The 20,369-nt window shown below is 35.0% G+C and overlaps 1 protein-coding gene and 2 long non-coding RNA genes across 3 annotated transcripts; all 3 read left to right on the top strand.

The window, feature by feature from the left end:
- Window positions 1–419: 419 nt before the first annotated feature.
- On the top strand, window positions 420–1,451 carry LOC124459287. Its single transcript, XR_006953561.1, has 3 exons — window positions 420–468; window positions 1,140–1,206; window positions 1,401–1,451. It is a non-coding gene; the product is annotated as an uncharacterized LOC124459287 (long non-coding RNA).
- Window positions 1,452–3,912: 2,461 nt separating this feature from the next.
- On the top strand, window positions 3,913–5,306 carry LOC124459229. The gene is made up of 3 exons (XR_006953518.1): window positions 3,913–4,026; window positions 4,858–4,993; window positions 5,269–5,306. It is a non-coding gene; the product is annotated as an uncharacterized LOC124459229 (long non-coding RNA).
- Window positions 5,307–12,473: 7,167 nt separating this feature from the next.
- On the top strand, window positions 12,474–19,918 carry LOC124459306 (centrosomal protein of 78 kDa-like). Its single transcript, XM_047008795.1, is given in 18 exon segments — window positions 12,474–12,636; window positions 13,011–13,086; window positions 13,157–13,253; window positions 13,325–13,397; window positions 14,128–14,231; window positions 15,879–16,053; window positions 16,239–16,352; window positions 16,715–16,758; window positions 16,760–16,779; window positions 17,110–17,214; window positions 17,319–17,372; window positions 17,519–17,558; window positions 18,034–18,127; window positions 18,200–18,243; window positions 18,813–18,890; window positions 19,040–19,099; window positions 19,165–19,216; window positions 19,818–19,918. Coding segments are annotated over 18 exon segments (1,494 nt in total).
- Window positions 19,919–20,369: the final 451 nt, after the last annotated feature.

Here is a 20,369-nt window from a genome sequence, read left to right as displayed (position 1 = left end):
GACAGGCGCATATATGATGCAGAAAACATTTACAAGAGGTACAATGCATGCATTATTGTTTCTTGGCCATGTACGTATGCACAGGATCTTGCTGTATAATTTGGTCGAATAAATTTTATATTCACTTCACCATTCTTCTAATTGATTACAACATTGATCCTCGCGTTTAAGTTGCGCGAGGAACTATGAAAAAAAGATAATTATATATTTTATATAAATTATCTCTTCTTATATATTATATAATTATATATAATATATATTATATAATATATATTATATATCATATATAATATATAATTATATATTATAATTATAAATATATATATATATATATATATATATATATATACATAATATATACATATATAATATAATATATGTATACAACTAAATATATCCCTTGATGTCGGACTTCATTTGTCTGTTTTGATAAAGAATGGTCTAATTTTCGAGGCGTTTCAATTTCAGGTACGAACAGCCTTCTCAATAAATTCAGATTACCGTCGGTGGAATGGTGTGATTCTAGTGACTAACTACTTTGAAATGTGAGACTCGTTTTTGATGGCAGTAAACTTGACTCGTTCATTATCTTGATGATAAATTTGGAAAACGATAAAAATCAAGCTTTATTCAGTTAGATAATGTATCAGTGTATCGTATTTTTGCTAAACTTGCTGAAATAACCTTGCCGTTATCTAAGAAAAAATGATGTTTACCGTGTTTGCACAGGCTAGTGCAAACCGAGGAGACCTTTAGGAGAACTCGAGAGCTGACCAGTGCAAGCCCGAGTCTGAAGTTCGAGTATTGCATTTCCTCGAGAGCTCCGAGGCTTGCATTAGCCAGCTCAAAGAAGAAAACATCTTTTATTTCTTTCATGAAATAATAATATTGCAAAAGAAAAAAATTTGAATCATGATTGTTTTGCAAATTCTCTTTGATTGATTCATTGATTTGATTGGTTGAGCTCAGATCTGTTTTGCACAGGCTAATGCAAACACAGCTATAGACTAACCAGTGCACGCGTTATACTTTGTTTATTTGATGAATGTTAATAAATATATCCATTATGGGGAGTTTTTCATTGAAGAAAGGTGGAAAACACAATTTTATTGTTAGCGTCACTTTGCTTATCTTTTCAGCGCGAATGTCGTGACCCAGTTAGAAGAGAAGAGCTCCTGCACTATTTCTTTATGGGATGTCATGAATGTAAGTACGCTAACGGCTCATACGAGTGATAACAACAAAGTTGTTGTCGGCTTTCGTGAAAATCCAAGCTGTCTGTCTTGTGTTGGTGAAATTAACCATAACATGACTCCTCAGATATCTTTATGTTTCTTGTTTTGTTTTATGTTGCTTTTAGGGGGTGCTTGATCATGTTTCCGTTTGTTTTTTGAATTTAGGCAAGAGTATGAACAAGATTTTAAAACTTCCTTTGGGTAAAGTTGAAGAGGTTAGAATAAATATGCTGTGTTTGATCCATTTTGCACAACGAGTGTAATTTTATCAGGTGTTAAATTGTTCGCTGAAGCTAGAATTTCGTTTTTCACGATAACATTTTCATCTTGCCGCGTTGTAATTTACAGCAACATTAAAGCAACCTTCTTTTGCTCACGTTCGCATTTTTTAAGTCATTCATCGCATCTTTTCTCTCTGTGAGAAAACAAAAAGAGTTCGAGTTATTTTAATCAGCAGCCATAATCCTCCCACATTCGCGTGTTGCTAATCGATCCAGTAATTTTGCCGCCAATTTTTTTGTTCGACTTTGACACGTCAACATATCATTGGACTACATTTGGCTCTTGCTTTTGTCGCGTCAAGTGTTTTGCCATATTTTGTAATTAGAGTAGACAAGTTTTAAATTTAGTTTACATGAGTATGAGGTTATAGACCTTTTCAAGGTTATCGCAGCCATATTGCAGGAGGTGCAAAAACATTGGGCCGAGCGCGCGGGCACGCATGGCGTCCATATAAATTACTAATAAATGCGCAAAAATTACCCTTATACATATTGGCCATTTCTTTCAAAAATATTTCTTAAACTCGTCCATTTTAATAGTTGAATTATTATTTGCGATTTTTTATACACGTGAGTCCAATTTTGTGGTAATCAAAAAGCGGAAAGTTAAAGAAAACATTTGTTTTCTTTGAACAACTTGACCGTCGTTTGAGCGATGTTCTTGAGTTCGCAACACACGCACATGTCTACAGCAAAGTCAGCAAGTATCACGAGGAACTATTCTACGGCAAACTCTTATTAGTATTTTCAATTATTTGTAAAGTGACATTGCTACTTTTATTATTATGTAAGGCTACTAAACAGCCAAGTATTCAAATACACACTTAAAACTGTTAGTCGATAGCAGGCCGGTGTGAAACCTTACATCATACTATCTCGTCAACTGTTCAAATTCCAAAGGGACAGGGAGTAAAGATGCCTCAGATTTTGCTGGATTTCCATCAAAACTTGAATCAGAATCCTCGGTGTCATAGGCTTAATGAGGACGCTTTGATGTCGTCCATGTTTCTTCTCCTTTACGTTTAAGCGGGGTCCTCGATTGCTCGTACTCTGATAGCGTAATAAAAACCAAAGGATAATCCGTTCCGCTTTTTGGGGGGGTTCTTCTTACCAAGGGAAAATAATTTGAGCAAATGAAAGTACCGTGTGCACCAGGCTTTGGGTTAAAGTCATCGGCTCTGCTGTTTGCAATTGTTTTCACCAAATTTCAGGAAGTGCTTGATCTTTGGGCCACTTATGAAAAACTAAATTTTCTACGTGAGACCTCTTAACTTGGTAATAGGGATAGCGTTTATCATTATCGCAATATCCAACTGCACAACGCGCATTTTTTACCATATGACTGCTCACGGCTACTCGGCTAGTTTAGGGTTTAGTTCGTTTGACTTGGCTTATGAGATCCGCACATTTGCGAACTCAAGAACATCGCTCAAACGACGGTCAAGTTGTCTTGTCTTCAATGTTTTCTTTAACTTTCCGCTTTTTGATTACCACAAAATTGGACTCACTTGTATAAAAAATTGCAAATAATAGTTTGACTATTAAAATGGATGAGTTTGAGAAATATTTTTGAAAGAAATGGCCAATATTTATATTGTATAAGGGTAATTTTTGCTCATTTATTAGTAATTTATATGGACGCCATGCGTGCCCGCGCGCTCGGCGCAATGTTTTTGCACCCCCTGCAATATGGCTGCGATAACCTTGAAAAGGTCTATTATGATGGATCACGGTGGTCTATTTTTACAATTTGAAGATAAATAAAAAAATCATGTTTAAACTAGGATTTTGTGATTAAATCTTTCAATTTTTTGTTCTCAATGTAAGAGGCCAAGTGCTGCAAGTAAATAGTTGGCTTTCACTCGACATTTTTTTTTAAATGGATACTAAAATATTTCAGTTTATAAAGAAAAATTACAACACAATAATCTATTTTAAAAAACGTTCATTGAATTTCTAAAAGAAAAAATGTCGCTAAGTAATTGCACGAAGCATAAAAACTTGTGCGATCAACAAAAAAGCAAGAGACACCAAGTAACAGGAGTCAAATTGGAAAAGAAAAATTTTAAACTGCGACGTTATTTGAAACTGAATCAAAGGTTTTACCAAAATCAAAGGAGACCACTCGAACAAAATCTGTATTCTCGTTCAACCATTTTAACCGAAGTTACCGACGTTTGTAACCCTTGCAACTTAACTAACAAATATTACTGAAAGTACTTAACAAAAAAACGGAAAATGCCAAATGAGAAATTAATTTAACCTAGTGCAGAGAAGCCTAACCTCATCAAAGGAGCCTTTGTTAAAAGATATTATATCTTTTCTTAAATGAAGTACGATTACTCAATGTTTCCTGTTTCTAGTTTGTTATTTGCATTTTTATTTGATGGAGAAACTTTTCCTTTTTGTTTCAATGTAATAAACCATATTTAATCATTAGTACTTTGCTTGAAGTTTTCTCTTGTGCCAAAGAAGACAAGTACCTCTAAAGTTTGAACGCTTCTACCAAGGTATTTATAAAAACAACTAATATTTGAAATACCATCGATCAATTTTCTCTAAAAGCGATTGTCTCTCAAGTTTAGTCACGCTATGAAAATTTCAGAACTTTATGATCATTTATTTCTTTGGAAACCTATTGTTTTCATTGAGAGTCTTTCACTGATCATCAGAAAGTTTAATAAAATCAATTGTGTTTTTTTAATGTACACCGTGAATGTTTAACGACATCAAAACTCAATGTTCTAAAGCTATTCATCCGACATCACTATTTACTTAATAAAAACTTAAACAGAGAAAAAACAACTTAAACTGTGTTTGCATTAGCCTGTACAAACGTGCGTATCTGAGCTACATGAATTATATCAATCAAAGATAATTTGCAAATGAATCATGAATACTTGTTAGAGAAAAATTTTAAACTTTCTTGAAGTTGTCTGTTTCGCATTACTATTATTTACAAAAGAACTAAAAGATGTTTTTTGTGTTTGTACTCGCTTAAGCAAACCTTGAGACTTAAGTGAGAACTCTCTAGCTGGTGCAAACTGTCAACTTTCGGTGTAAAGCTTGCACTAACATTGTCTCCAGTTCTACCAAATATCACTTCTGTTTGCTTAACCCTGTACAACAATTAAGCATCTTTTATTTCCAAATCCCATCCTATATTCAGTCTTTACAATCCTCTCGTTTAAATTTTTCGTGGGTGTGCAAGAGGTGAGGTGTGACCTTTCCATTACTAATTATCAATATACCAACAATTAAATTTTTTATTTTATCTTCCTGTCATCCATTAATATCCATTCATATTATCCATTAATGTCCATTCGTGTCCTTTATTGCAGAAGCACAGACTGTCGTTGATATATATTTAAATTACGACTGTGAATTCGCTTTGTCGAATATCTTTCAAAGATTGATCAATGATTTGTCTAAAGTTGCCCAAGGACGTCAAGCTCTATTGAATTAGGAGCGACACCAGTAAGTTGATGAATATGTTTCAAACTGTTTAGTTCTCTACATTTTCTTGTTCATATCTATGCCACTCGAAAAGGACTGGAACGTAGTCTATTATTATGAAAAAAACTGGGACATAGTCTATCAACATGAAAAAACTGGAGCATAGTCTATCAACATGAAAAGGAGTAGAACATGTCTCTAATTTTTTGTGCTGACAATGTTGATTATAATACATCTTTTATCACGTTTTTATATGAATAGTATCAATGTCATCTTGTTTTTATATGATTTTCCAGGTTCAAGAACGCAGTATTCGTATCAAAGGTCTGGTATCAAAGGTATTAACAGTATATATGTGCCGACGGGGGGGTGTTAATTTTAGGGGTACAATGTAAGACTTTAGTAATGTTTGAAAATGAGAAAATACTAAATAGTAGAAGAGAAAAAACAAGTTGGAAGAAGGTGAAAAGAAGAACAAGAACAAGAACAGGAAAATGATGAAGAAGAAGAAGACATGTGACATCCGTGAAGGGGAATGACTCTGGAAAGTTCTTATGTCTATTTCAATCATAACAAAATTCGACGTCACCTTACAAGAAGCAGCTCTTTTAGAGAAACTTCCTTTTTAAAAACGTATTGTCAGTACATAAAAATCCGATTGAAAATTCAACCCTGATGTTATAGTTTTCTTCAAAAAAGCAAAGTCAAGAAAATCATTTTAGTTTAAAAGAAATTTTCGCATGAGTTATTTAACTAGACATGCATGAAGGTGCACGGACTGTGGAAAGTTCTGTCCACTACAATAACACAGACACAGACGTCACGTTACAAGAAGCAGGCATTTTAGAGAAACGCCTTTGTTAAAAACTTATCGTCAATAATCTTAATCGAAAATGCAGTTCTAATGTTATAATTCGTTTCAAAAACACAAATTCAAGAAAATTAATTTAGATTTTATGAGCTATTTAACTAGGCATGTATGAAGATGCAACTGTGCAGGGAATCAGGAAATTATACAGACACCGACGTCGCATAACAATATCGTTACTATACTCAAATGACGCCCTCCTTTGTGTTATAATTAGCCCTTTGTTGTAATAACCTCAAATAAATACTGAAATCTAAAGCAATGTGTTAGCTTAAATAAATGATTAACTTGATTGATCTGATTTTTGGTGGGCACAATCACCAAAATAGCCAATATCTATACTTTAACTATCTACTCGTAAAAAGCGTTCCATGAAGTAAATTTTTTAAGCAGGGAATATCGATACATATTTTATACATATTGTATACATATTTTATTTGATATTTGAAATTTTGTCATATATAACACTAGACGCAGAAGAAATTTAGTTAGTTAAATGTGCGACGATCTAAGACTAAAAGAAATAAGATTTACGATTACGTCGCTGTCCAAAAATGTTAATTATCTTTTCCATGTCGTTCTTTAAAGTACTATTTGCATAGGCTCTTTCCACATTGATTAGGGCAATGCTGTTTAACCGTTTTGACCAATTGTACTTCGAAGATAGGTTTTAAGCGACGAAGAGCGCTAAAAGATCTTTCTGCTGAGCAGGATGTTGCCGGGATCGCGGCCAGAATCGAAAATACTTTGTAAGCCACAGGCAGGACTTCATGAACACCATTTTCGAACATTCTCTTAACAATTTTGGCAGCGTTTTCTCTCTCAGCACAAGGGAAATCAACGTCAATATTCTCAAAGACATTTTTCTCGCTACTAAGAAGCTCACTGTCGATACCATAGAAGTGTTATACCAACTCAACATTCGCCGTGGTTGGAGACCTGTTGAACACAATATCTGCAAGTGCCAATAGGACCTCTTGATCACTACCTTCAAATCTTGATTTCATCTCCGCCACAATCTTGTCAATGCTTAGGTAGTAGCATGTGATACGATAGTAATCTTTTCTGTTCGATTTTCCACTTCTGCATTTACTTCAGCCATTTCACCGACGAGAGCTTGGAGCCGCCGTGACGGCTGTTGGAATCTTGGTACTTTTGCATCTTTGAAATTGAATTCTGTACCTTCAATTTGCTCCTTAATTTTGTGTGCTATGATTTCAGCCCGTGACCATAACAGTTCGAAATTTTCGAGGGAACGACATCCAATTAATGTCTTAATCACGCCATCAACACTCTTCTTTGCTGTGGCGACATCCATTTGCTTTCCTTGTAGGTACCTGCTCAAACCATCGGTGTTAGATAAAATAACCTTTAATACCATCAAACCAAAAACGAACCGAAAGTCGCAAATCGAGTTAAGTAGCGAATTGCTGTCATTGTAGGTCTTCGGATCGCGATCTTTTGAGAGTGTAAGGAGAACCTCGATGATCTTAGGTAATTGGTTTACTACTGCTTTACAGCTGCCCAACGACAAGACCATCTAGTAGCACTCTGCGATTTAATAGTCAGTGTAATATCTTCGTCCTCATCTTCGACCTTGATGTCATTGAAGATGGAGTGGCGTTTGGGACTTCCTTCCAAGAAATTATGGAGACTCTGGATCACACCTAAAGCTTTCTGAAGTGGCTCAATTGTAGTCATCGTATCTTGTAGCGCCAAGTTAAGCCGATGCCCATGGCAGTGAACATAGATGCTAAGAGGTGAGCACTCCTTCATGCGCGCAGCAAGTCCTTTGCGAGGGCCACTCATATTTGCAGCGCCATCAAAGCATTCTGCGACAATGTTTTCCAATGTCAACTCTAGCCTGCCAATGGCTGTCTTTAACAGCTCATACAATACTTCTCCTTCCGTAGATTTGGTTGAATAGAAACCAGTGAATGTCTCTTTGGTTTCGCCATTGAAAACATATCTGAGGAAAAGAGATAATTGCTCTGTTCGACTGATGTCTGCCGTTTCATCGACAACTATTCCGTAGTAGTCGCTACTTCTTGCTTCTTCTGCTATCCTCTCAAGCATGACACTTGCTACTATTTCCAGTAGTTCATTTTGAATAGCAGGGGATGTCCACTGAGCATGTGTCTGCAGCTGGCTTTGAAGTTTAGATTTCAGCCAAGGCAAATCGTTGCATCTTATGCAAAGTAACTCGAGAAAGTTTCCTCTATTTATATCAGATATCTCCCATATATCACCCCGAATCTCTTCATGACCTCTAATTGCAACATTTTGTTGTGCAGTGTACATCAAAGATTGTATGATTACTTTTAAGTATTGTCTGTTAATAGCAACCTGGTCCTGGTGTGCACTATTCAGCTGTTGTAGTACGGAGGTTTTCTTTCTTTCCATTGCTTTAAACTGGAGCCATCTTGTCATGGATCTGACGTGGTTCTCACTCTTGCCATGTTTTGCCAGCTTTGACGACTTCTTCCAATTTGTAAGCACAAATGAAGTATTCTTCCCAAATTCTTTACAGGCAAAACAAACGCATGCATCTTTATCCACTTCGTAACTAATCCATGGATATTTCTTGTACCATTCAGGCTGAAATCGTCGCACAAATGTTTCACTGCCGAATTTTCGTGCAGGATATTCACCTAATATAGGCTGTTTTGGGGCGTGCAAGGTGGAAATCTCTTCTTCATTCATACTGTTAAGGGAAACCTTTCTAGTCTGTTCATTTAGAACAGATGCTGTTGAATCTAAATCTTGTATTGCTGTTGTGTCTAGAGTGTTAGACGTCGTCGTTGATTCTGGTGTTGCAACGCGTTGTATATTTTGATTTAAGTTAAATTCTTCGATGAACAGTGCGTCACTGGAAGTAAGATTTTCATTATCCGTGACCGTATTCAATTCTTTATTTTCTCTGAACTGCGTCAGTGGATTTAATTCATCAACATCAATAAACGTTCTCATTGGTTCCGTTTGGTCTTCGCTTATGGGCTCCTTCAAATTAATCTCAGGTAGATTTTCCTCAAAAGACCCAGTGGCTGCTAAATCTTTACTAGCACTCGATTCTGTTTCCTGTAAGGTTAGGTTATCATCCTTGGTTGTCATGTTACTTTTTACAAAGAAACCACTGATCTTTGACTGCGATAAATCCGATGAATCCATCACTCGATGACACTTAACTTTTCATTATTGTGAACTCGTCGAAAGTGGACCTCCTTATAATCACTGTCAATTTCCTTGCTGCATTCCTCGCACCAAACGCGATGTCGATACGGTCGTTTACGAGACGCCATATGTACGCTTTATTAGAGCTTGGCTACTAAATGTTTTCCCCTTGTGGATAATAGTTTCCTTGAACAACAATCATAGAGTGAATGGCACTAATCTAATCAATGGAATGGACAGTGCCTCTCCATACGAAGCCTAATTTTCATGCAAAATTAAAAATCACTTTTGGGGATCGCAGCGATTGTTAATCTATATATTAATGTATAACGGATAGCGTGTGGGGAGACGATTTTTCGCAATTTCAAGACATTTCAAGACTTTTACTGACCTCAGCCCTTTTTTATAAATGGAGAACGTTATGTGGATAAATTTAATACCAAAAGCTTTGCTCTGATTGAAAATATCGGCGTTCGTGTTCGTTTAAAAGTTGTAAACACCGAATATATTCGTCGCAATATCGCTAGTAAATAGACCGATTTCTCGTGACGTAATTTGTTTATATTATAATGGGGCGGATGTAAAATTCTCCTATTATGTCTCAAGAAAAATTTTGCACCCAATCACTTTACGCGATTTTTTATTTTACCTCCTGAAATTTAAAGTGGTACTAAAACGAAAACTGAACGTTAAAAAATCATCGATTTTAGCATTCAATAGTTTAAAAACATATCAATTATTGCTTTAGTAAAATTTAAGCAAAAATAATAGTATAACGAGGGAGTTATGAACATTTGAAATGTCTAATTTTCATGTCCGCCATTAAAATCGGCCATTTTGAATATTTGCAACAGTGAACTCGACATTTGAATAACTGGAATGATAACCGAAGCCAAAAATTGAAGCCAAAAAAATATTTGTCGTCATCATTCGTCATTACACGTCAGGCTCTAGTCTCTCGCGTGTTCATTTTAATTTTTTTAAATCATTTGTCCCTTGGTAATGGTAGAGTTCGGATCTTGATCAGAGCGTAAAAATAACGAAAGTTTTGGAATGAAAAGGTTCATGGAAAGTGAATCAAAGTGATAAATCGAGAAGCAAGATGAGGTGAACTTAGTCGATCTGCTCTTACGCTGCGGTTTTCCTTTAAAACAAATCAAAGTCTTTAAGGATATTCAATTATTGATATCGAGATGACAACCATTTGGTATTTCAAGTTTCAAGCACTATCAAAATCGATGAAAAATACAATCGCTTTGTAAAAAGTAAAAATGCGAGTTATAGACTCAATATTTTTTATGAAACTGGATATTCAAGTTTCTTTTTTATTCGGAAAAAAAATCTTTAAATCCACTTAAATGACAAAAAAGACAAACACTGTCTGACACCGTTTGAAAGTTTACCTTCCGACGAAAGAAAAATTTATGCTTGAATATTTTCTCGTCATATTTTCTATTGTATTGTCTTTTTAGCAAACAGTGTAATTTTCAGTTGGCTTTTCCTCGTTACAAGTTGTAAGTTACAACGAACTCACTGTAGTAAAGTTTCAGCTGTAAAAAATAACCTTTTGCGAGGAGTTGGCCTCGTGTGTTGTTTGTCGTGATGTTGTTTATATGTTTATGCTTTTGCAATTTGTATTCAAATTTATATTGGCCGTGTATGTTTGGCACTCGGGGGAATGAAACTGACGTACAAACCGCGTGAATATTCGACTTTGAAGGACTGGAACTGACGTACAAACCGCGCAAGAGACTAGGACTTTGGCTTCAACTTTTTATCTATAAAATGTATTGTCGTTATCATTCCAGATATATATATATATATGGAGTTCACTGATTTGCAATCAGCAAAGGTCTGTGACGTCATATTCTTAACACGGCAAGAAGCGCACATTGGAAAGTATACAAAGTAATATATAAACAGAGCAAAAAAATGTCAAATTCATCGAGATCTAGCTCGCTTTCTGAGTCTTCGATCGAGACAAACGCATCAATTTCTTCATCGGAATTCATGACGGCAAATTCGGACGAATCTAATTCGGAAATTTTGCCATTTGCCGATAATATTGAACCGCTTGCTTCGCCCGATGAAATTGCTGAGTACGAAGCTGCAGTCGCAGAAGAACGGCGGGTTGAAGACATGCTGTAAGATCGTTTTGATGCCCGTGTTGATGTTACTTCGTGGTAAGATGTCATTCTTAGTGTTTTACTTTGATCTGAATCGTCTGCCGTTAGCTATGATAACTTTATGGAAACATACAATTTGGCCAATATTAAAGGTGTGAATGTGGCCATTGTTCGTTGGATCTTGTTGTCAACCCTCAAGAGTGCCGATGCTGCATGGAAATAGAGCAATGCCGTGGTAAAATGTATCAGTTCGAAATCGATGAAAGGAAATGCATTTTGGATCACCCTGGCTTTAACGAAGTTTGCCTGAACGAATTTGTTCTTCAAGCAGCTTCGTTAGGTTTAAAGACCAAAGGTCATCGCATGATACAGACACTTCATTTTGTATTTCTTTAAAACCTTAGTATAAATGTATATTATATATTGAAAGTTTGCCTGGATGTATTATTGGTTCTCTCAAATTGTGAAAATTTATCATCTGCAATATGTGTAAGTATATAATAATTGCAACTTGTGCTAACCTGACGCCGCTCTCTTGACGTTGTTGGTGTTTGTGATTTCTTCTAAATAGTAGGTACGGCACCAGGTTTGAGCCGTCTAGTCATACCACCCAAATGGAATAAACGCTCAAAACAATCATCCGAGAAGTGATTCGAACAAATCATAAATCGAATTTCGCGCGAACTCGGATTAAAGTTTGCGCGCTTCGTCTGAACAAATTTAACTCAAATTCTTCTCAAAGACTCGTCGTTTTGGCTTTTATGTAATGTAATGCCTGTAATTCTATCAGACTTGTTACTGCAATCTTGCACGACACAGCGTGTTGAAAGCATGTTAAAAAAATTGAGTTATACAACCTTTTAAATCTCTATTTCTATATAGTGTTATATTGTAAACAGCCGCGAGTTAAGACTATGACGTCACAAGCACCTTCCTTCTTGAAAATTCAAATATGGCGCATTTTAATGGCGGCTCTTAAAGTACAAGTTTTATCGCTACGTAACTCGAGCAGCATTAAATACATTGCGCTAAAATTTCGCCAGAAGAGATTTTTTTACATACACTATTAATCTATGAAAAAAAAACGGGAGGCAAAATTTTCGTTTTAGTACCACTTTAAGTAATTTAAACAATTTAAAAACCATCCATTAAAAGACCGTTCACGCTCAAGAACCGAAGCAGTTTATGATATAGAAATGATGTAGATTAATATTGAAAATTTAAAAACTGTAGTAAGTATCTTGCCAGAATATCATGTAAATGCTTGCCCGAATACACAAATTCTCGAGAAATTGGGGGGGCTGCAGCCCCCCAGCCCACCCCCCCCCGTACGCCTATGGTTACAGCTAACCTCGGAGATGAAGCTGTCGATTTAAATGCTGATAGAATTACGCTTCAAGACTGGGATCCGATTTTAAATGCAACTAAAATCAATAAAAACTTGAAAACAATTGCTGTAAGAAGTTACTGGCAGGAGAAAATGGATCCCAGAGAGTCAGGTGCAAACTTTAAAATTTCGATCCACGTAATCTGTTTATCCAAAGTGATGAAAAAGTGGCAATGAGAAGGGATATTCTGACATAAATTATGCCTAAGTTAAGAATGTTGCTTTTAGTATGGCATTTGATTTGTTTATGACAGCCAAGAAACTAGGAAACTGTTTTTTGTGAGTTGTACGTACAAATAACAAGGTGACCTAAAGTTGTAGCAAATTATTTTCTGGTTTATGGTGTTTTATTGACTAGGATCACCAGTCTTTAGACAAAAATTACAAAAAAATTTTGACCTCTCATAATTAAGAAAGTACAGCCTTTGTACCTACCCAGATTGCTATTGTATCAGTGACTTTACAAAAACTTGTTTCTGTCTTTAGATTCCTCTTGTGGACAAATATATCGAAAAAAGATACCACATATTCGATCAAAAGAGCTAACTTATAAATTATGCAGGTCCAATTGATATAGCTCTTTTACTCATATGCTCCATTTAATTTGATTATAAAGTTTTGATCATTTATAGAGCCCTAAAAGAATGTTTGTGCTTAACGGAAGCTCTTGAGGTCTTAATATTTCAAAATATACCTCTAAGGCAAAGGGATCTCAAATTTTTTTCAAAGGTTACAGTGGATTATTTTCATAATTACTGCAATTCTTTTTATTAATTGATAAATTTGTGTTTTACATGTAGGGAATTTCTTGTAACAAAACCTTAAAGCACCATTCTTTTGAAAACTGCCAAATTGGCGATTGTGGACTTGAAGGTATGTATACACACCTATAAGCAGAAGTATGCAAGCATCTTACTATATATAAGTAGAGCTATTTGCTAGAATTGGTCATTATAGTAAAGAAGTCTCTGACTTTCCCACTAAACCCATTATTTAACACAACATGATGTTTTTGTTGTAAAATGTTCATTATTTTTATCATTGCTATGTTCTGTGTACATTGTTTATCATTGCTATGTTCTGTGTACATTTTTTATCATTGCTATGTTCTGTGTACATTGTTTACCATTGCTATGTTATGTTTCATTCCATTCCATTGTTCTTCTACATTGTTTATCATTGCTATGTTCTGTGTACATTGTTTACCATTGCTATGTTCTGTGTACATTGTTTACCATTGCTATGTTCTGTGTACATTGTTTACCATTGCCATGTTCTGTGTACATTGTTTACCATTGCTATGTTCTGTGTACATTGTTTACCATTGCTATGTTCTGTGCATTGTTTACCATTGCTATGTTCTGTGTGCATTGTTTACCATTGCTATGTTCCATTGTTTACATTGTTTACATTGTTTACCATTTCTGTGTACATTGTTTACCATTGCCATGTTCTGTGTACATTGTTTACCATTGCTATGTTCTGTGTGCATTGTTTACCATTGCTATGTTCTGTGTACATTGTTTACCATTGCTATGTTCTGTGTACATTGTTTACCGTTGCTATGTTCAACATATTCTTGTTATGCTTTCTATAAATTTAGTTTTAAGTATGGCCATCAGAAATTGTTTCTCGTTACAATCATTAAATCTGACCGGATGTTGCATCACTTGGCATGGGGCTGAAATACTAGCCAAGATTATTAAGGTACATTATTTATCAAATTTTTAATATAACTGCTTTAACAAGGGTGATTGGGCAAATAATAAGAAATTGTTTGTTTGATGTACTTATTCACAAGCAATTTTGTTTGGCTAATATAAATGTATATTAGCATTAACAAGATTTTCAGTCCATGAATAGAGAGCATGCTAGAATTTTATGACGTACAGTACCGACCTCGAGTAACATGACATGACTCGCGAGTATCGAGTGGCGAGTGGGCGAGTGACTCGCGAGTGACGAGTGGCGAGTGGGCGAGTGACTCGCGAGTCAATTGCGAGTCACTCTCGAGTGTGAGAAGTTTGCGAGTGAATAAGTGACTCGCTGTTTGCGAGTGAATAAAATAACTCGCAAAAATTTCGGACAACGACTATTCATTTGAAGCAATATCTCGGTACCTAATGATGTTAAAATCTTTTGAATTTTTTTACAAAAGCATTTTAATAACTTCACATTTCTCATGGCACCAACGTTATACGTAAAGCGGTAGAGACCATAGAGAAATTAGTGAGAAAATCTCTCAAAGATTTTCTTCTAACAGTCTTAGATTGTTGACATATATTATTATATATATTATCTTAAGATAGAACACATTCAAAAACGAATATTGTTTGAGGTCAAATATTTAAGGAATGTAGCTATGAGATGAGTGTGCGTATAATCTTTTAAATTTGGTTCTAAAATTTGGTACTGTCATAAATTAGCCATATTTATTAAATTTTGAAGCTTATCGTTGCTTGCTATTAATTAAATGTGTATAGTGCTGTGAAGTCAATGAAATTATTTCAGAAACAAACCTCATTTTTAAACATTTCTACTGGTAAGTGAATCGCAAAAGCTATCATCTAGCCATTAACTATACACGTGGTTTTATTTCATTGATTGCTATTAAAAGTCTATGGCCTTTACCAATATCGTCTGTGTAACACATCGAAAACGTGAAGTCAATGAAGTTCTTTTAGAACCAAATTTAAAAGACTATACGCACACTCATCTCATATATGTCAGCAATCTAAGACTATTAGAAGAAAATCTTTGAGAGTTACTTTGATTTTCTCAATAATTTCTCTATGGTCTCTACCGCTTTACGTATAACGTTGGTGCCATGAGAAATGTGAAGTTATTAAAATGCTTTTGTTAAAAAATTCAAAAGATTTTAACGTCATTAGGTACCGAGATATTGCTTCAAATGAATAGTCGTTGTCGGAAATTTTTGCGAGTTATTTTATTCACTCGCAAACAGCGAGTCACTTATTCACTCGCAAACTTCTCACACTCGAGAGTGACTCGCAATTGACTCGCGAGTCACTCGCCCACTCGCCACTCGTCACTCGCGAGTCACTCGCAAATGACTCGCGAGTCACTCGCCCACTCGCCACTCGATACTCGCGAGTCATGTCATGTTACTCGAGGTCGGTACTGTATGTAGAGCTATTTTAGCTGGAATTGGTCTCAATGATAAAAAGCAAAATCTTTCACTTTGCCAGTCATCGTTGGCTGGCGATTGTGAGTAGGCATGTTTAGCTGTTATCTAAAAAAATTTTTTTGCTATTTGCTGATTGTGCCTGGTCTCTTTGCACCCTAGTTGATGGACCTCGGGGGTCTCACAATGAAAATTTTCCACAATTTTAGAATCAAGCAACAAAAAAGTTGGGCTTAGCATGGCAAGACAGTTTGCGTTATCGTGTGCCTGACCTAGATAGAATGTCTGGATTGTGAAGAATCACCTTGTGTAAGAACAGTTTATTAGGAGATAAAGGTGTTGAAGTACTGACTGAAGCTTTGAAGGATGATTTGTGGCTCAAAGGTAAAATGGTTTATTTAACTTGTGTCAACGGTGACGGTGTGTTTTACCCACAGAAAAAACATTATCTTTTCAGTTAAAGCATAACCAAATGCACAAATACGTTTCTACGTATAATTAAAGCGTCTTTTCTATGTACTATTCAATATGAATTTAAAGTTTACCAATGGAATCTTTAATTTTTGCAGCTTTGGATTTGCAGCAATGTGGTATTTCAAATAAAGGAGCGCTTGCGTTTCAGTCATTGTTAAGATGCAACAAATCACTGGTTGTCGTCGACGTAAGGATAAATCCTTTAATAGGTAAAATATAAGCAAAGAAAGGGTCTATGTTTAGTGCGCGTTACAATAGAATATACTTAGAATTTAGACAATTTTAGATTCTCCAAATCAATTTTATATTTACCTCTTAAATTGGAAAACCTTAAAATCCCAAGGCGTCGCATGCGCAGTAAAGCTCCTTTGTAAGGAATCAGCGTTTTGAGTTTGTGCCATGCTGTTCAAAGATACTGAAATATTTTACACCATATTGTTACCTCATGATAGAAAGAAGTAATAATCGCTAAAAATGGCTAAATTTAGAGAGAGGGTCTTAGAACAAACTTTTTTTGTTTGACCGTCTCTCTTAATGTTTTACATTCAAACTGTTTTCTTTTGTTGTGCAGAAAGAGAACTGGTGACATCCATTACACAACATGTTATAGCTAATTCTGGTCATGGGGAAACTGAGGTATGTAATATACATGCGTTTGTTTATGTCATTTATACCAGTATTTGAGAAAAAGGATGTTTAGTTAATATTTAGGTAAATATGTCTGCCTGAACAAACATAAACAAGTAGCTCTTCACCATGTAACTTTGCATTAAAATGAGAAATAAGATTCTATCTACAAATGTTTTGTGTTTAAAACACCGAAGAAAATTTGAATATCTTCGGTAAATTTAAATGGCGAGACACAATAATCAGATCACGTGGTTGTTTAAGAGTAGTATTTTATATCTCGTTGATTATTTTTATATTTTTTCGCACATATTTCATAATTGTCTTTTACTCACCCAGTTTCCATGGCTTCATACCAAAGGAACAGACTCTCCAGCAACTAGAACGAAAAAAAAACAAAAGAAGAAAATCCAAAAATGGATTGTCAAGAGAAGGCTCTTCAAAGTATGACTTTTGGATTTTTGATCATTTCACGGCAAACCGTAATATTAGTCAAAATTTAAGTTTCTTTTTTATAAGTATAAAAAATCCTATTTATCAAACAATAGATCTCGAACATATGGCATTCCATGGAGAACTGCAGAGAGAGTAGGCCCAAACAGGTTTGAAATATTTCAATGTTTTCATACGTAACTATATATGTTCGTATGTTTATAACTTTTTTGTCATTATTTCATGTATTTCATGTCCTCAGAAAGTAAATATTTTTTGCACATACTATTTGTGAACGTACGTATTGCAATTTTAGACATAAGAAAAATGAGACTTGGCCATTTGCTTATTTACAGGTACGTAATTTAGATTTTCACGTCGTCTACCTAAATACATCTTTAGAAAGCACAATTTTTCCATTCGAAATGGCTAAATGTGCTCATGGCGCTTTTTATAGGACCTCTCTGCTTCACCAAATACGACTACAAACGTGACTGTTCTGCAAAACTTAAAACATCATAAATATCCATGATGCCTACATACCTAAAAACATAGTTCGTATTTACAGCTTAATTTTTTTTCAATAACAAGCTAGATGAGGCTTTTAAAAAATCGATAAATTTTTCAACATAAACATGTTTTGAATCACGTAACATTAAGTAATCTTATATAATATTTCATATAAAAATTTTTTCATTTTCTTTTATAATGCCTCGTTAATCTTGTGTTAATGAGATCCTAACAAGCAAATCTTTATGCGTTAGCTATGCTCATATTGATCACGCTTCCTTTCTCATGCACGGTTTGTCTATTTATACATATCATTTTTAGGACAAACATGACGTTATGGATAAATGTAACAAAAATAATAATAATACAGAGGAAAAACCTGCAGAAAGTGACGATGAACTGTTTGACTTAGCTGGTATACAGAAAGCTTCATTTTCTTCTAAGATTTATGCATTCTTTTTCATATCTTTTTATCAATTCTTTTCAGAGCAAACTTGTGGTTTCTTATCCGAAAGAGTGCGACAGTTGGAAGTAAGTCCACTTGCATCTTTATATAAATTTTCCGTTATCCTACGTAGCTATAAAGCGTGGTTCCCGGTTATTATATTGTAGTACGTCCTTTTCAATAACGGTTAAAGCGGGAGGTGAGACGATTTAAAGAGAGGATACTTCTATAACATACTTGCAACAATTTAAGTTACAACGATTGAAAATGAGTTTACGTAATTAAGATTGGATAACATAGATCTGAGAAGCGGATAGCATGCCACCATCGTCATGAACAGTTACACTCGCATTATTGCAGTTTAACTCTTCAATGTGAAAAATTCAAAAACAAGGCATTTGATCAATTATTTGTAACTTGGCTCTGTTTTTTATTCATTAGCTTTAGGCAAGCAACTGCGTATGCTGGAAATTGTTTCCATCTTACAAATTTTCCGTTTTTGCCGTCTCTGAAATTCCGAACAGGACATGCCAATTTCTTTGTTTTTACAGCAAATCTTTCTTCGCTCTTTTTCCCGGATTGGCCCCAGAAATCTCTTTTTTCTGTTGCCATTTAATGTACGTAAAATGGTCTATACAAATATTACATGTTGCATATTGAAGTAGAGTTTCTTAAACATTGTCTTGAGGAGGAGAATCAGAGAAGACTGCAACAGTCTGAGATGGTCTTAAAGGTATTCTTTCAAATTTAACTTAAGTTTTTTCATGAAAAAATTGATATCATCCATTCTACCCACAATAATGATGATGTACTAGAAAACATATACTTTTGACACCAGTTTTTTTTTTACCAGTAAAAGCAAACTGACTTTACGTTCTATAGCTTCAATTGGAGAATAGAGGACTTCAACGAGAAATTGAACTTTTGAGAGCGGTCGGCACGGTTTGTGTTATTGTGTTTCATACTATATTTTATTGGACATTGGAAAGCATTTTTTTGATTGTTAGAAGCCTGGAAATGATCATTCTCATAACTTGGCTCCTACGGAACAACATCAACGTACGTGAGGAGAATAACTTTCTTAAAAAAACATATGCGTATATAGAACGTACATTTAGAGAATCATTTATTTATCAAAGAAAACATGTTCATCATACGAAGTTATAATGTTTACATTTTATTTACTGCTGTGTTGCTAAGCTGAAATCAAGTGTTATACGTAGTTCTGTACTACACGAGTCCATACACGTATCTTAAATGATTTAATTAACGCTCGCTTTCTCACGAAAGCCTCCATATCACTAATGCCTACTTAAACTGTCTCTCGAACAATTTCTCCCTCCCCAGTTAATAAAAACTCTCTTCCCATGAAAACTACATAAGCTGGAGACTATTATAATACCATGAATCAATGCATTTCTCTTCTTGTTTAATTAATACTGATGAGTGTAGTAGAGATGCAGGTAGGATTTTTTATGTTTTTGATCCTTGTGCTTTGGATCTCAGCAACCACAAAAATTTCCATATTTTGTACGTTGTAGGTAACCTGTTTCTCTATAAATGTGACACAATGAATGACAATATTGTATTTTGGCTTCAAATGTTGCATCTAATACCACTTCTTATAACCATGATTTGATGGAAATGTTAATTTTTTTAGTTTCAAGAAATGACTTACTTGACGACAACGTTTTGGAAAGCATCGAAGCATCTTTCAAACAGTTTCACGCGTTTTTAGACATGTTTAACGGATCAGAGTAAGTTCATCATAGCACTACTGTATTGTAGTCGAATAATTTGCAAATTAAATTGAATAGCAGCCACCAAGGCCGTAACTAGAACGCTAATTTGGGGGTAGGGGGTGGTGTGTGTATTCATGTATTCAGTTGTGCCCGACTAACTTCTTTTAAAAAGTGATTTCGCTTTCCAGGGCCGTAGCGTTATCTTTAATGGCTGTGTGGAACAGCATTTTGAAACAGGTCCATTAATAATAAACTTCTAAACGCCAAACGTCTAGCTTAGGCTTATTGCCAATACCCCAATTCTCCCCACAACAAACTTTACACTGTCAAAAGAAAAAATAACATTTCCATTTTGTTGGAATTAGATTACAAGATATGCAGAATTTGCTTCATGAAATGCGATTAGAAAAGGAAGGAAATGAAATCCAGCATGCAGGCAAGCGCTTGCAAACGAACATCTAAAAATTACT

This window comes from Xenia sp. Carnegie-2017, unplaced genomic scaffold (assembly GCF_021976095.1).
Source record: "Xenia sp. Carnegie-2017 unplaced genomic scaffold, XeniaSp_v1 HiC_scaffold_71, whole genome shotgun sequence".
NCBI classification, from domain to species: domain Eukaryota; kingdom Metazoa; phylum Cnidaria; class Anthozoa; order Malacalcyonacea; family Xeniidae; genus Xenia; species Xenia sp. Carnegie-2017.
Note: the sequence above shows the minus strand (reverse complement) of the source record. Positions and strands in the feature narration are given on the sequence as shown.